At 36.1% G+C, this 14,736-nt stretch overlaps 3 protein-coding genes across 3 annotated transcripts; all 3 read left to right on the forward strand.

The window, feature by feature from the left end:
• Positions 1–1,663: 1,663 nt before the first annotated feature.
• LOC110733397 (ferredoxin-1, chloroplastic-like) lies at positions 1,664–2,426 on the forward strand. Its single transcript, XM_021913441.1, has one exon. It carries the CDS (start codon positions 1,749–1,751, stop codon positions 2,199–2,201), a length of 453 nt encoding a protein of 150 aa, XP_021769133.1. The 5' UTR covers positions 1,664–1,748; the 3' UTR covers positions 2,202–2,426.
• A 2,174-nt stretch (positions 2,427–4,600) lies between these two features.
• LOC110733398 (sedoheptulose-1,7-bisphosphatase, chloroplastic) lies at positions 4,601–7,637 on the forward strand. Its single transcript, XM_021913442.1, has 8 exons — positions 4,601–4,699; positions 5,002–5,124; positions 5,216–5,401; positions 5,933–6,014; positions 6,119–6,340; positions 6,496–6,596; positions 6,710–6,781; positions 7,135–7,637. The coding sequence occupies exons 1-8, from the start codon at positions 4,601–4,603 to the stop codon at positions 7,414–7,416; spliced, it is 1,167 nt and encodes a 388-aa protein (XP_021769134.1). The 3' UTR covers positions 7,417–7,637.
• Positions 7,638–9,458: 1,821 nt separating this feature from the next.
• On the forward strand, positions 9,459–13,470 carry LOC110733399 (laccase-22-like). Its single transcript, XM_021913443.1, has 6 exons — positions 9,459–9,714; positions 10,152–10,303; positions 10,446–10,690; positions 11,309–11,443; positions 11,642–12,568; positions 12,807–13,470. The coding sequence occupies exons 1-6, from the start codon at positions 9,595–9,597 to the stop codon at positions 12,935–12,937; spliced, it is 1,710 nt and encodes a 569-aa protein (XP_021769135.1). The 5' UTR covers positions 9,459–9,594; the 3' UTR covers positions 12,938–13,470.
• Positions 13,471–14,736: the final 1,266 nt, after the last annotated feature.

Here is a 14,736-nt window from a genome sequence, read left to right on the forward strand (position 1 = left end):
GTTTGGCGGTCTTGTATCGCCATCTATGTAGAGCATCACAGCTGATTGGAGGTCCTTAGCAGCCGTACCCACCAGAGCCCAGGTTGAGCGGGTGCAAGATATGGGCATACATAGCTTGCAGAGATATGGCCATGGCCATCTCGTCCACCCCAGGGACGATCATGACCCCAACTCCTTCCATTCACAGTTCGACTTCGGACAAAGTAGTGGTGGAGGTCATACTTCGGGCTCTACACAGGCAGAGGATTACTTCATCCATAACACCGCTCCCGGCCACAGCCAGGATGACTCATCGTCTTGCCAGCTGACTCCTCCACCGTCCCGAGACCCATTCACCACCATTCAGCATTACACAAGGCGTCCGAGGCGTGTTCGTAGACGGACGGAGGACACACAGGATGGAGATCAGTTAACTCCAATACATGAGTCCGGATAGTATTAGTTAGTTGATCCTTTTGTGGTACTCAGATATTTAACAATGTTGTATATAACACTTACATTATTAATACAAGAAATGTTTTCTAAATGACTCTCTGTACAATTTGAAGTTTATTTCCCTTATTTGTCCAAATTTGACTTTTGTTAGTGAAACTATATCTTTTATATCCGTTATATGTATCAAGCAACATATATTTGGTCTCCTGCACTTAAAGTGCTGTTTCACGATGGTTATCATGCTGTTGGGGTTGTTTCCAGTGTTTGATGGTTGTCGGTGGTGGTCGATGGTGGTGGAAAGGTTGGGGCTGGTGGTGGGAATGCTCTTGCGTTGTTTAGGGTGTTTTATGGTAGTTTATGGGTGGTTGAGAGTGGCGGGCGGTGGTGGTGGGGGAGGTGGTTGATGGTGGTGGGGGTGGTGGTTAATGATGGGGGTGGTGGGAATGTCCTTGCGTTGTTTAGGGTGTTTTGCATTGCATAGGGGTGGTCGAGAGTGGAGGCCGGTGGTGGTGGGGGAGGTGGTTCATGGTGGTGGATGGTGGTGGGGGTGGTGGTTCATGGTGGGGCTGAGCTGATGCTGCTGGGTGAGGGTTATGTGTAGGGGCAGCAGCAGATTGCAGAAACTGCTGGTGATGCAGTGTAGCAGATGCTGCTTTAACATAAAACGCTGCCTCAGGCTGCGTTTTATGCTTTAACATAAAACGCTGCCTCAGGCTGCGTTTTATGCTTCAAATAAAACGCTGCCTTAGACTGCGTTTTATGCTTCAACATAAAACACTGCCTCAGACTGCGTTTTAAAGCTCATATACATATTGCAGTATAATTTGGAAAAATATACTAGTATATTTTGCCAAAATACATACCAACAGGTCAACAAGGTAAAACGCTGTCTGAGACAGCGTTTTACTTCTTGAATTTTTTTTTTTTAAAAAAATTGGGTGGCGGACAGCGTTTCACCCCAGAAGTTTAGTTTGAGAAATACTTTTTCCACGAGACCAATTTGGTAAATAATTTACCAATAAAGCTCAATTTGGGAAAAAATCCGCTAAGATGCTCATATCGAACGTGTGGCAAACACACAACACAACCCCCAAGTCCAACCAACGGCTAAAATGACCACAACGTCTCAATAGATAAGCAAATCAAGATAACATACATACCCCATAAAAAAGCGCCACGTGTCAGATAAGATATCACCAATCTCCTTCCCTTTAAATCACCACCTTTACCCTCTCACCCTTTATTTCTTAACATACACAATCCCAACCTAAACCAATTATTCTCTCCCAAAAAAAAAAAACTAAGTACTCAAAATGGCAGCAGCAAGCACAACAATGATGGGCATGGCCGCCACCGCAACCCTGGTCCCAAAACCCCAAGCACCACCAATGATGGCGGCGCTACCTAACAACACCGGGCGCTCATTCTTCGGCCTCAAATCCGGGAGCCGAGGTGGAAGGATGACAGCAATGGCAACCTACAAGGTCACCTTGATTACACCTGAAGGTACTCAGGAGTTTGAGTGCCCGGATGACGTGTACGTGTTGGATGCTGCTGAAGAGGTAGGGATTGATTTGCCTTACTCTTGTAGGGCTGGCTCGTGCTCCTCATGCGCCGGTAAGCTTACGTCTGGTACTCTCGACCAGTCTGATCAATCCTTCTTAGATGATGACCAGATTGCTGCTGGATGGGTTCTTACTTGTGCTGCTTACCCTGTTAGTGATGTTACCATTGAGACTCACAAGGAGGAGGAGCTTACTGCTTAAATCTTCACGTTTTAGTCTGCTTTTTTCTTCATAATATTGGGCCCTTTCATTTTTTGTTCTAATTTGAGAGGGAGAAAAACTGAATATTTTAGTCATGGATGAATTCCATGCAAAATTAAGCCCTGGGATATAATTGACATGGGAGTTTTTGCTCCTTTGTGGGTTGTAATTGTGTATTATCATGTTAATCATTAATTCATCAAGTTTCTTATATGCTTTATTTTATCGTTTAGTACCTTTTAAAGCTTTTATCATTTTATGTTATGTTATTGTTTTGAGTAATTAATTAAGTTTAGCTACATTCATAAACAAAAAAATTATTCGTCACACGGTCACGCCACAATGCCTTGTTGGTCAATTTTTACAAGATAGACAACTTTACAAACTCGTTAGTTTACGATTTAAAAAGGATAATGCTTGGTGATGATTATTTCAAACTTATGATTTAATATCTTAATTTTCTTATCTTTGTGTTTTCACCGTGAAAACTATTCCGATTAATTTCATCAAATTTCAATCCAATTCAAATTAAATTGAATCAAATTTTCTTTCAATTGAAATTATAAGAAATTTGTACAACATCTAAATTTGTTACAACTTACAACACTATGAGAACTCTGAGAATTTCCTAAGAATTTATAATGCTACTTTGTTCGGTCCAAATTAATTACAACGCAATGATAAGTTGTATGATTAATAAGGGCATGATTTTATCTACTGTTTTAGCCCTTTTTTTCACCACGCAATGGTAAGTTGTGATTTTTTTTTTCTTCTTCTTTTACATATGCTATTTGATTTGTAATGATTATTAGTGTGTTGCTTTGACCAATATTCTATTGTTATGTATAACTAAAATAGTAAAAGTGCATATGGTAAAACTAAAAAATATACGAAGTAGAAATTATGTTGAAAATACCAAAAACTTAGGATTTGTTCTCATTGACTGGACTAGACTGAACTGAACTGAACTTATTAGAGATAAACTGAATTAAACTAAAAATAAACGTATGAAAACAGACTCTTGTAGTCTAACAATTTGATGATGCTCATGTTGTATACTCCCGTATCCATTAAGAGCATATGGCAGAGTAAAAAGTTTTTGAAATCTACACATTTTCCTTAATTTTGTTTTCTAATGTAATTCAATTTCCTTGAGGTTAAGTCAATAAATAATTTTATATAATTAAATAAATATGTGAACCACTAGAGTTCGAGTTGAGCCGTTGGCTAAAGATTGCCAAGAAATTAATACGGAGTAGTGGAACACTGCCATGCATGTCTGTCAACATTAATTGGACACCGACGTCCTAAATTGGTAAAATTTGCATGTTTTACGTGGCTAAAAAAGTTGACCTTAAATTTGACTAGGCTGGCTAAACCAAGTAACCCAATGTTAAGCCCAAAATGTCGAAACTAATAGGCCCATCTATAGTCCATGGACATATTCGTTATAGTATTAAGCCTTAAGATACTTGAGAAGTGGTTACAGCTGCATGCCCGTATAAGTGTATAACACAGGACGGATACCGATACAAATGGGTATTATTCTATTCATACCCTTTCTAAAATTTTTATAGTTGTGCTCTTTTCAAAAAAAAATAAAATAATTATAGGTGCGCGCAAGTTTTTACACTTAAAAGGAGCAAAAAAAAAAAAAAAAATCACATGTGGGTACTCCTATTTCTATGTGCATCCGGTTGTATATAAAGGTGGTGTTGTTCTTTCCACTATTGAAATCTAATCACTAATCATTTTCAAATAATTTTTAAATTTTTTTTCGAATACATATATTAAGAAAAACAAAGTCATGTAAAACCTGGTTTAACTTGTCTTAATGAGTAATTTAAGAACATGTTCATTTTTTATAATTTTAATTAACATGAAATTAAAGGCCTTAATAATGAAAACTCTACATTAACAAACATATCAAAACAAAATGGGAAGAATAAAAAAGAAATAGAAAGAGTAACAATATTTATAAGAAGTATGATTATTAGTCTTTTTTTTTTTTTAGGGCAAGATTATCACTTTATGCAAGTCTAGTGAATTCCAATGCTGTTTAAGAAAAGATCATACAAAAACAATTTTGAGACCTCAATCATATGGTTCAGAAAGATCAAAAAAACAAACTCATAGAGTCACAAGGGTCCACATTTCCATTTTTCATTAAAATCAAAATCACCTATCTAAAACAATGGCAATATATAACCACATAAATTTGAGAGATGGTAATTCACTCAATCCTTGAACTTTATATTCTATCTTATTGGAAGAAAGACACGTGGCAAAAACCCATTAACTGCTTATCTAAATTCTTATCTTTCACTTCCCAATCCCACTGTCTTTCCTTCCCTCAATTTTCTGCTGCCAAATCTCTCTGAACATCACAGCAGTAAACCATGGAGACCAGCATGGCTAGTTGTTCTAGAAGCATTTTGCTCCCTAGAGTCTCTTCTCAGCATTCTTCTGCTCTTTTGCCTTCTTCTTTCAACCCTAAGGTATGCTATTGCTTAAGGTTTATGTTCAATAATTTTGTACATTCATATACATGATTACTTTTTCTATGGTCTTAACAATAATCTACTTTACGCTACAATCTTGGACAACGGCTTTGTTACCTATTTATGATTCCATCAGTCTTTATCAGGACTTATTTTTCTTGAAATTTGACATATTAGGAGTTTGATGAACTACGTACAACCTTTTTACTGTGTTACATTGACACCTTTAAATTATTGTTATGTATAGACAATTTAGAAATTGAAGTTACTCGTATTTAATTAAATTGATTTATATGTAGAGTCTAAAATCAAGCTCGCTCTTTGGAGAATCATTGCGGATGACAACCAAGTCATCAGTTAGGGTCAACAAGCAAGCAAAGAATTCTTCCCTTGTAACCAAATGTGAACTTGGTGACAGTTTGGTAAGTTTGAAGTAATTTACATTACTTTTTAATTACCATTAGGAGTTTTATTTTTTAGGATTTTAAATGATTTATGAATTGATTAATGTAGGAGGAGTTCCTAGCAAAGGCAACCACAGATAAAGGGCTGATTAGAGTGTTGATGTGCATGGGAGAAGCATTGAGGACTATTGGCTTTAAAGTGAGAACAGCTTCATGTGGTGGAACTCAGTGTGTTAACACTTTTGGAGATGAACAGCTTGCTATTGATGTGCTTGCTGACAAGCTTCTTTTCGAGGTTATTGCTCGTTACTGATTCATGCCATACTCGCTTTTATTTTATATGTTGGATCTTATAGATAATCAAATGAGATGCATACAAATGAAAGCTTAGGAAATTCTGATTCTACTCATTAATAAGGGTAAAATCTTGTGTGAAACGCCGTTTACAACCACTAGTTATGATATGACTTTTCATCTAAGAGAAACTTTTGAATGTGTCACAAAAATCAGTCTGAAACAGTCTTTAAATTGTGTCCTGCATAATATGGAATCTATTGTAACAATAAGACATGATAGAGTTTGTAAGATTGATTTCTAGTACTATGTCATCCTTTGTGGTTGCATGACTGGTATCATTAAGACATCGCCTTGTTAAGACATTTGCTTCTAGTAAAATTCAGGGCTAATGGTTAATATGAGATGATTTCAACTATTGTGGCTCCTATGAATACCAAAAAGGAAACAAAGATATTTTAGCTATTCTTGAGAACTCATTATTGAAGAATATCCTGCATGAAACTAATAGAATTGATGTGTGCTAATGCAGGCCTTGAACTACTCACACTTCTGCAAGTATGCTTGTTCAGAAGAAATTCCTGAGCTTCAAGATATGGGAGGCCCAGTTGATGGTTATTTACTCAAGTCTTTAACCAATTTCATTGAGCTTGTTTTGATTTCGTTATCTAGATATAAGGTTTTAACTTTTTGTTCTTGATTGTTTGAAACATTATAGGTGGATTTAGTGTAGCATTTGACCCCCTTGATGGCTCCAGCATCGTCGATACCAATTTCTCAGTTGGCACCATATTTGGAGTATGGCCAGGTGATAAGCTAACTGGTGTAACAGGCAGAGATCAAGTGGCAGCTGCAATGGGAATTTATGGTCCTAGGACTACATATGTCTTGGCTCTTAAGGATTACCCCGGCACCCATGAATTTCTTCTTCTCGATGAAGGTTCTTATTTTGTGATAGAAACATTGAGAAAATAAATTCATAATGTCCAATGCATAAGTTGATCACATTACTAGTAATTAGTACAATGACTTGGTGACTAAGAATGTTACCCCTGTTTTGTTCTGTTTTGAAATCCCCTGTTTTTGCAATATTAGGAAAATGGCAACATGTGAAGGAAACAACAGAAATTAATGAAGGAAAGTTGTTCTGCCCTGGAAACTTGAGAGCCACTTCTGACAATCCTGACTACGACAAGGTGATCGATCTTGACTCGTTTATCTCATTTGGATCATGTATAAATTACCTACTTAATATGGTTCTAAAATGTGTTTATTTTAACCCATGCTTTTAATTTCTTTTGTACTTCAGCTGATCCAATACTACGTGAGGGAGAAATACACTTTGAGATACACAGGAGGAATGGTTCCTGATGTTAACCAGGTTTCAGAAACATCCTTTTCCTTCTCATTCTTATAGTGTGCTTTTTGTGTGACTCTTAACTTACAACATTGCTATTGAAATGCTACTATTTATTTATATTCCATCCGGAATTAGTTTTCACGTTGATCGTGTGAATCGAATTAGTAGCATGACAACATTGAAACAAACATGCAGTGAAAAACTAAAAAGTAAAAGCATAGTAAATTCATGTATATACATTCACAATCTATAGGTGTGGATTATTCAAGAACCTATTGCTCCCTCATTTATGTGAAATTCTATATAAAAATATGATGCACATTGTAACCCTAAAACTGAGTAACACTAACATGTAACTATATTTCTATATGTAGATCATAGTGAAGGAGAAAGGTATATTCACAAATGTAGCATCACCTTCAGCCAAAGCAAAATTGAGGCTGCTTTTCGAGGTAGCTCCACTAGGGTTCTTGATTGAGAAGGCTGGCGGTCACAGCAGTGATGGAACCAAGTCTGTGTTAGACATTGTAGTCCAAAACCTTGATGACAGAACCCAAGTTGCTTATGGTTCCAAGAACGAGATCATCCGGTTTGAGAAGACACTATATGGATCTTCTAGGCTAGAGGAACCAGTTCCTGTTGGAGCAGCTGCTTAAATAAGCTAGTCATGTTCCCTTTTTAATCATATATATCCCCTTTTTTGTCTATAGTTTACGTACCATTAATTATGGCCCTTTCATTTCACCTTTGCTTTCTTGTTGTATTTAGTATATTCACCATAATGAAAAATCAAGGAAATTACATTTCTTAAAAGGAAATGAGTTCATGTGTTTAATACTAATATATACATCTTTCAATGGACCATTTATAGGTAGAATATCCTTTGTAAATTGTTATTGTGATGCAATGATTCAAATCAATGTTCGAAAATTTTCACAGAACAAACAATTCTTTGGGCATGCATATGTTAGCTTAATTTGGCAAGTCCTTTCTAGTTTCAAGAAGCACTACAACCAATCTATTAGTAAAATTCCCTGCAGATAGGTTCAGATTCCGTCTATATCATATTTCGCTAACAATAGATGACATGATCAATTTCATGTGAATTGAAAAGCTAACAAAGATATGATGATGCATAACAATATGAGAGGTGCATATATATGCAAGCAAATGTTGTTGCTTAAACTTTGCTCCCCTTCCACTTGCTTGTTCAACAAATTAAGCTACTTGGCTTGTTTTCGTCCTAGGAAGTAAATGATAATCAATATAAGATCATACAGAAATTGAAAACTGATTCATGAGGAAGATAAGCTGTTACCCTCAGAGAAAATCATGCAAAATCGAAACGAACACCATCGAAAATTCCTACTAGAAATTAATTTTGCTGTGAAACTATCTCTGTCTTTCTGTTGAAAATAACAGCACAACCAAATGTAAATTAGTGATATGACTAGTGATTAAGAGGAGTCAATCCAGATTAAGCACCTAAGAAGCTTTGAGATATCAATCAAAAGTTAAGCTGTTAATTAAGCTCATCTTAATGTTTAATTAACGCTTTCATGTAGCCTTCAAAATGATGAATTAACACATCATGAAACAAACAGTTCAACAAATAGGGCAAATCTTCTAATTGTTCCCACTTTTTATTTTAATTTCATTGGTTCTTGCTATATTTTACTGCAATTCAACCACTTAATTTCCATTTTTACAATGTTTAATGTGTGCTCATTATTTGCAATATGATAAAGTACTCAACGAACAGAGTATTTTCAAATGTGAAAAATAATTAAGACTATGATATTTGTGTGTATATTAAGTAACAAGCAGACTGCGTGTAAGAATTTGAAGCATATATGCCAATAGTTCCTGAGTTCGTCCTTTTTTTTTTTTGACATGCCCAAACAAAATTTAAGTGTTGCAAAGTAATAAGTTCAGCAAACTACTCAATAGCAAAAGATCTTTACTAACTCTAATCTTTTGTTACAAAGAGATAGAACAAATTAAATAAAAGCATATCAAAAGTTTTTCACTTATCTAAACTTCTCCAAACTTAAAGTTATTTCACTAAACATATTTTTAGTCGTAAAATTTGATTTAAAAACCCTTATTTTTTTCGTAAGCTTATCAGAACTTAACATTTAACCACAATTAAGTGAAAATATGGTATGCTGCATAATAAAATTGTTTTTCCTGATAGAGTAAAAAACATATTCCTGGGCCTCAACCATCAGTTTAAGCTTTTGGTTGAATTGGTCCTTTAACATGGTATCAGAGCCAGCGTGACACAAAGGACACGGGTTCAAATCTCATCCACCCCCACTTTCAAGTGGAATATTAAGCGCTGGGTATAAGGAGGGCCCATGCTGCATCCACACTTCTAGCCCAAACGGGCTTTCGTGTGAGGGGGAGTGATAGAGTAAAAAACATATTCCTGGGCCTATTGTTGGAAAGCTTACATATATAGTTATATACTAGTGAGTACTGACAGTAGAAATGGCAACAAGATAGATGATGTTAAAATCAAAGTAATACGATAAATAGTAGCAACTTTATGTAACATGTAAGAAACCCCTCAATGGCGGAAAACTATACAAGTCTAAGAACTATACACACACAATCACACATACACCATGGATGGCAATTCACTTACCTACTCAAGTAAAATGACACTGCATCTCATTTGTAGTGATCTACGCTGCCGTGGAGTCAGACCATTGCATACTTATTAAGTTCTAGATTGAGGAACAACATTTAATCTACCAAATATATATTAGTACAAACTAATACTACTAATCAAATAGAAAAACAAAATTACTAGAGATCAAACAACAAGAATGAATAAGGAAGTATCGAAATCGAGGGAGGGAAGGATGGAACGTTGGATTCATGCTCTAGTTATTCTACTCATGTTTCCTGCATTAGCAGAGGCCACTATTAGGCATTACAACTTCAAGGTACGTGACATACTTAATTAACTTGATAATTAACATTATAATTATGTGTTAGCTAGTGCTATGTTTCACTTACTAGAGAAGTCAAAACAATTTGATTCCTTTTCCATGCAATATATAGAGTTATTTAGTGGTGCAGTTTGTTTCAGACTTTCAACTAAACCAAGTTATTTTGTACCTTCTATCAATGATAAATGGTTTTGGGTAAGGTCCCGTAAAATAAGAAAAATGGTTTTGGGTAAGGTAAGCAAAGGCAACCAATGAATGTACAAATATAGTAACACGTACAATTTTGTTGAAGCTACAATTGTCAATTGACATGCTACATATTATTCTAATGATGGCCAAAATTGTTTATAACGTGTTAGATCTTTAATAACGTCCATCAAATAATTTTTCAAACTAAGAAGTAGTAGTACTATTCTTGTTGGCACAAGTAGGTAGTCATGAAGAACTACACAAAACTTTGTTCCACCAAGGCTATTGCCACAGTCAACGGAAAATTTCCCGGGCCAACCCTCCATGCAAGGGAGGGTGACAACGTTCTTGTCAAAGTCATCAATAACATCAATTACAACGTTACTATACATTGGTAAGACTTTAAACCTTTAAAACACGTTCATTATTTGATCAATTGATAATCCTCGCCATGTTTCTGTACATAATGACTTAAAGTTACTAGACGAGTTCAGGACTAACATATCATCTATGATATAATTATATGTATATTGTAGGCATGGTATTCGACAACTCAGAACGGGGTGGTCCGATGGTCCAGCATATGTAGCACAATGCCCTATCCAGCCGGAACAAAGCTATCTTTACAACTTCACCATCATAGGTCAAAGAGGAACATTGTTCTGGCACGCACATATATCCTGGCTAAGGGCAACCCTACATGGAGCCATTGTTATATTGCCTAAGAAAGGCACCCCATACCCTTTCCCACATCCTGTCAAAGAGAAAGTTATTGTGTTAGGTAAGGCTTTAATAATACCTTATTAATATGTATATTCATATTTTACTTAAACTTTCAATATCATTACTTAAGTAGAATTTTTAATTTGCACCAAGTACTAAATAATGTCAATGTCATATAAAGTCCCACACTCCCATGCAATTAGTATTCCTTGACATTTTCTTTAGTATTCTCTGAAATGTAATTGGAAGACGACATTGGACCTACAGACCTACTAAACCGGCCCAACAACAATTGTCATGTTATATGTTTTTAGCACACACATTATATGTATTTATGTTTCATCAAAAAGTATGCAAGTTGAAAGTTGAAGTAATTCAACTTATATAGTATAATAATTAATGGATAGATCCACTTTTATTCAAGAGGCTTGGGGTTCAATAATTCTCGTCACCATCAATTTTATAGTTGGTAATTGTGAATTTGGGATAATTTAGTGGTTTAAACCGTTTAATTTTGTGACCAAATGACTAAGGTTTCCTTGTAAATTGAGATCCCCTTATTTCTCCCCGCCTATGAAGGATTGTGTTAGATGTGACGTTGTGGTAAATTTATTTCCAAATATGGATGGTAGTATTGATTATTTGGATTGAATTAAGCTTTTACTATCAATTGCAGGGGAATGGTGGAAAGCAGATACAGAGGCAGTGATCAATCAAGCTACAAAATCTGGTATGCCACCAAATGTATCAGATTCACATACCATAAATGGCCATACTGGACCAGTCCGAAATTGTTCAATTTCGACACAGGGTACTTTTACTCATACTTGATAATTGTTACCACTAAAAAATTGCTTAGGGCATGTTCTCTTTAGCTTAGTTTCAGTTCAGTTCAGTATTTAATTTGCTTTTTTCATAAATAATTCAATTTAGCTCAGTTCAGTTCAGTAAATGAGAACAGACCCTAATTGATTACATTTGATTATTCAATTCCATAATTTTTGCGCAGGTACTTACACCCTACATGTTGAGCATAGCAAAACATATATATTACGAATTGTCAATGCTGCAATCAATGACGAGGTTTTCTTCAGAATTGCCGGTCACAAATTTACCGTGGTAGAAGTTGATGCAAGTTACACAAAACCTTTTACAACAGACACTATCTACATTGCACCAGGACAAACCACGAATGCTCTTCTTAAGGCCGATCAATCTCCTACAGGAAAATATTTGATTGGCATGTCCTCATTTATGGACGCGCCTGTTGCTGTTGATAACACAACCACCTATGGCCTTTTGCGCTACAAGGGTGGCCTAGCTAACTCGCGCCTTGTCCTGACTACAATGCCACCTCTAAACGCGACACAAGCTCAGCTAAAATTCACACATGCCTTACGAAGTCTAAATTCAAAAGACTACCCCGCGAAAGTCCCCTTAGACATTGATCATTCCCTACTTTTCACCACGAGTGTAGGGGTTAACCCGTGTCCAACATGTCTAAATGGTAGCAAGCTCGTAGCTAGTTTTAACAATGTCACATTTGTTATGCCAACTATTTCATTGCTTCAGGCTCATTATTACAAAATAAAGGGAGTATTTACGGACGATTTTCCAGGAAGGCCTCTTACAAGTTTTAACTATACTACTTCAAATTTTACTGGCTCTTTGGCTACTATGAATGGTACTAAGGTTTATAGGTTACCATTTAATGCCACGGTCCAAGTTGTACTCCAAGACACTTCTCTTATAGCACCTGAAAGCCATCCTCTCCATTTGCACGGGTTCAATTTCTTCGTTGTTGGTATGGGGATAGGTAATTACGATGATACTAAGGATCCCGAGAGCTTCAATCTCGTCGATCCTGTTGAGAGGAACACTATTGACGTGCCTACGTGTGGATGGACTGCTATAAGATTTCGAGCTGATAATCCAGGTAAAATAATGACAGTTTTTCAATTAATCATACATACGTCTAAAATAATGTACAGTAATAAACACATTATAGAAAATAATAGATCACTTTAGAATATACAAATAATTACTAGTACTAGATTTTATTTGAGACTTTAACATAATTTAATATCTCGAGATAAACTTATTATTCCAAGAGTGAAATTAACTAGAATTTCGAGTTAGTTAACGAGTTTAACATTATTAAATGGTGAACGCAGGTGTTTGGTTTATGCATTGTCATCTAGAAGTACACACTTCATGGGGACTAAAGATGGCATTTTTAATAGAGAATGGCGACGGGCCAAATGAGTCAATCGTGCCACCTCCAAAAGACCTACCTAAATGCTAAGTTCTCAATAAGTATTTTTTTATTGGTGCTCCTTGAAAGATTCCATTGGAATATACTCATTGAAGATCGAGAAGATTCTTTTGAGATTCATTAAAAAAATGGGTTTGCATTTTGCAACATAGAACTTTTGGAGTTGTACGGACGCTAAACAACAAAAAAAAACAAGGGGAGTAGACGTTTGAATTCTGGAGTTCAGATTGCAAAGAAGCTTCAGATGAATGAGTGCATTAGTTGAAGAAAATTGAAAGAAGAATGAATTAAGGCATGAAACAAAAAATCATCGTGTTGTTTTTTCTTTCTTCTATATTTTCTTCTAAATTATGTAAATTTCTGCAATGTTTGATGATAAAAACAATGTAACACTTTCATATATCCCTTTTGTTTCTGTTTTTGTTTGCTTAAATTTTCGGTAGGCATGAAGTTTGTAATAAATAATAGCTTGGAGCAATGGATTAGTTGTTGAACAAATCCCTCCCATAATAATTTAATTTTTTACCGTCAAATAATGAAAAATTTAATTGTTACAAAATGTATCTCAAGAGTATGCTCATATGAATATTGTATATGTACCATCAAATCCATTACTCGTATTATATTATTTGATCATTTGACCAAAATTTTCTACGAGTATATAGAGTATATGCTACTTAAAATTCTAGTGTATTAGACATATTTATAGGTTGAGCTGTTGGGGACGTAGATGATTAAGGGCCTGTTCTCTTACGTTGAAATTCAGTTCAGTTCAGTTCAGTTCAGCTAAGTTCAGTTCAGTTCAGCTCTTAATTTCCTTCTCTTATAAAATATTCATTTCAGTTCAGTTCAATTCAGTTCAGTTCAGTTCAGTTCGGTTTAGTTTAGCTCAGTTCAGCTGAGTTCAGTCAAAGAGAACAAGCCCTAAGTATTCATATAGTGAAATGCAGAGTATTTACGTACTAAGGGATTTTGTTAACGATGTTGATTAGCCATCAAGGTTGTATCACGTCGATCCATGGACTATATACTTACATGCTCATGAGTCATGCCACAGGCTCCAAGTGACAGTCCAACTCCAAAATAGGCCACGAACAACATTTTTGTATGAGCCTGTAGCCCTATAATGGTCCCTAGGGCTAAGCAGTTACGCGATACACACACATATGGCTGCCCCTTACTGCAGTCGAGGGCTGATTCTGGTAGCTTAGCCTACCAAAGAAGGTTAGTGGTTACTACCTTCACACTATAAGCATATAATTCCTAAAATTGCTTAGGCACTCAAATATAGAATACAAAGTGTTTCGGATGAAAACAATCGAATCTCGGAAGATCCTTTTATCTTGAGGGAACTTGGTCTCGGTCCGAACGACGCAGGAGCCGAGGGTTTCCTGCACAACAAATACACGTAAACTAGCCTCGGGGGGGACGCCGAGGAAGGCCCCTCCGATGCTTAAGTCAGTATATTAGAGAGAGAAAGCTGTGCAAGAGTTTAGTTGCTTGAGGCTTTATTGTCTTTTTCTTACCAAGAATTGACCAAATTGTTGGCTTTTATACCTTGGCTAATGAAGGAGGCGGATTGGGCCCGGAAATCAGTTGGGCTGGGCCAAGCTGATTGGGCCGTTGACTGACCTTGACATGGCTTTGAGGATGTTGATTTTTGACTTTAGCATATTTGGAGAGTTGAACCTTTGCCTTGGGCTTTTAATTGGATCATTCAGTGACCAGGCCCAATTGGACTAAATTGGACCCAAACAACTTGCCCCCCAGACCCGATTTGGAAGGATGACGGGTCGGGTTTGATTTAACCAGAAAAGGAGGGAAGTGAA

This window comes from Chenopodium quinoa, unplaced genomic scaffold (genome assembly GCF_001683475.1).
Source record: "Chenopodium quinoa cultivar QQ74 unplaced genomic scaffold, ASM168347v1, whole genome shotgun sequence".
In the NCBI taxonomy this organism is placed as follows: Eukaryota; Viridiplantae; Streptophyta; class Magnoliopsida; order Caryophyllales; family Amaranthaceae; genus Chenopodium; species Chenopodium quinoa.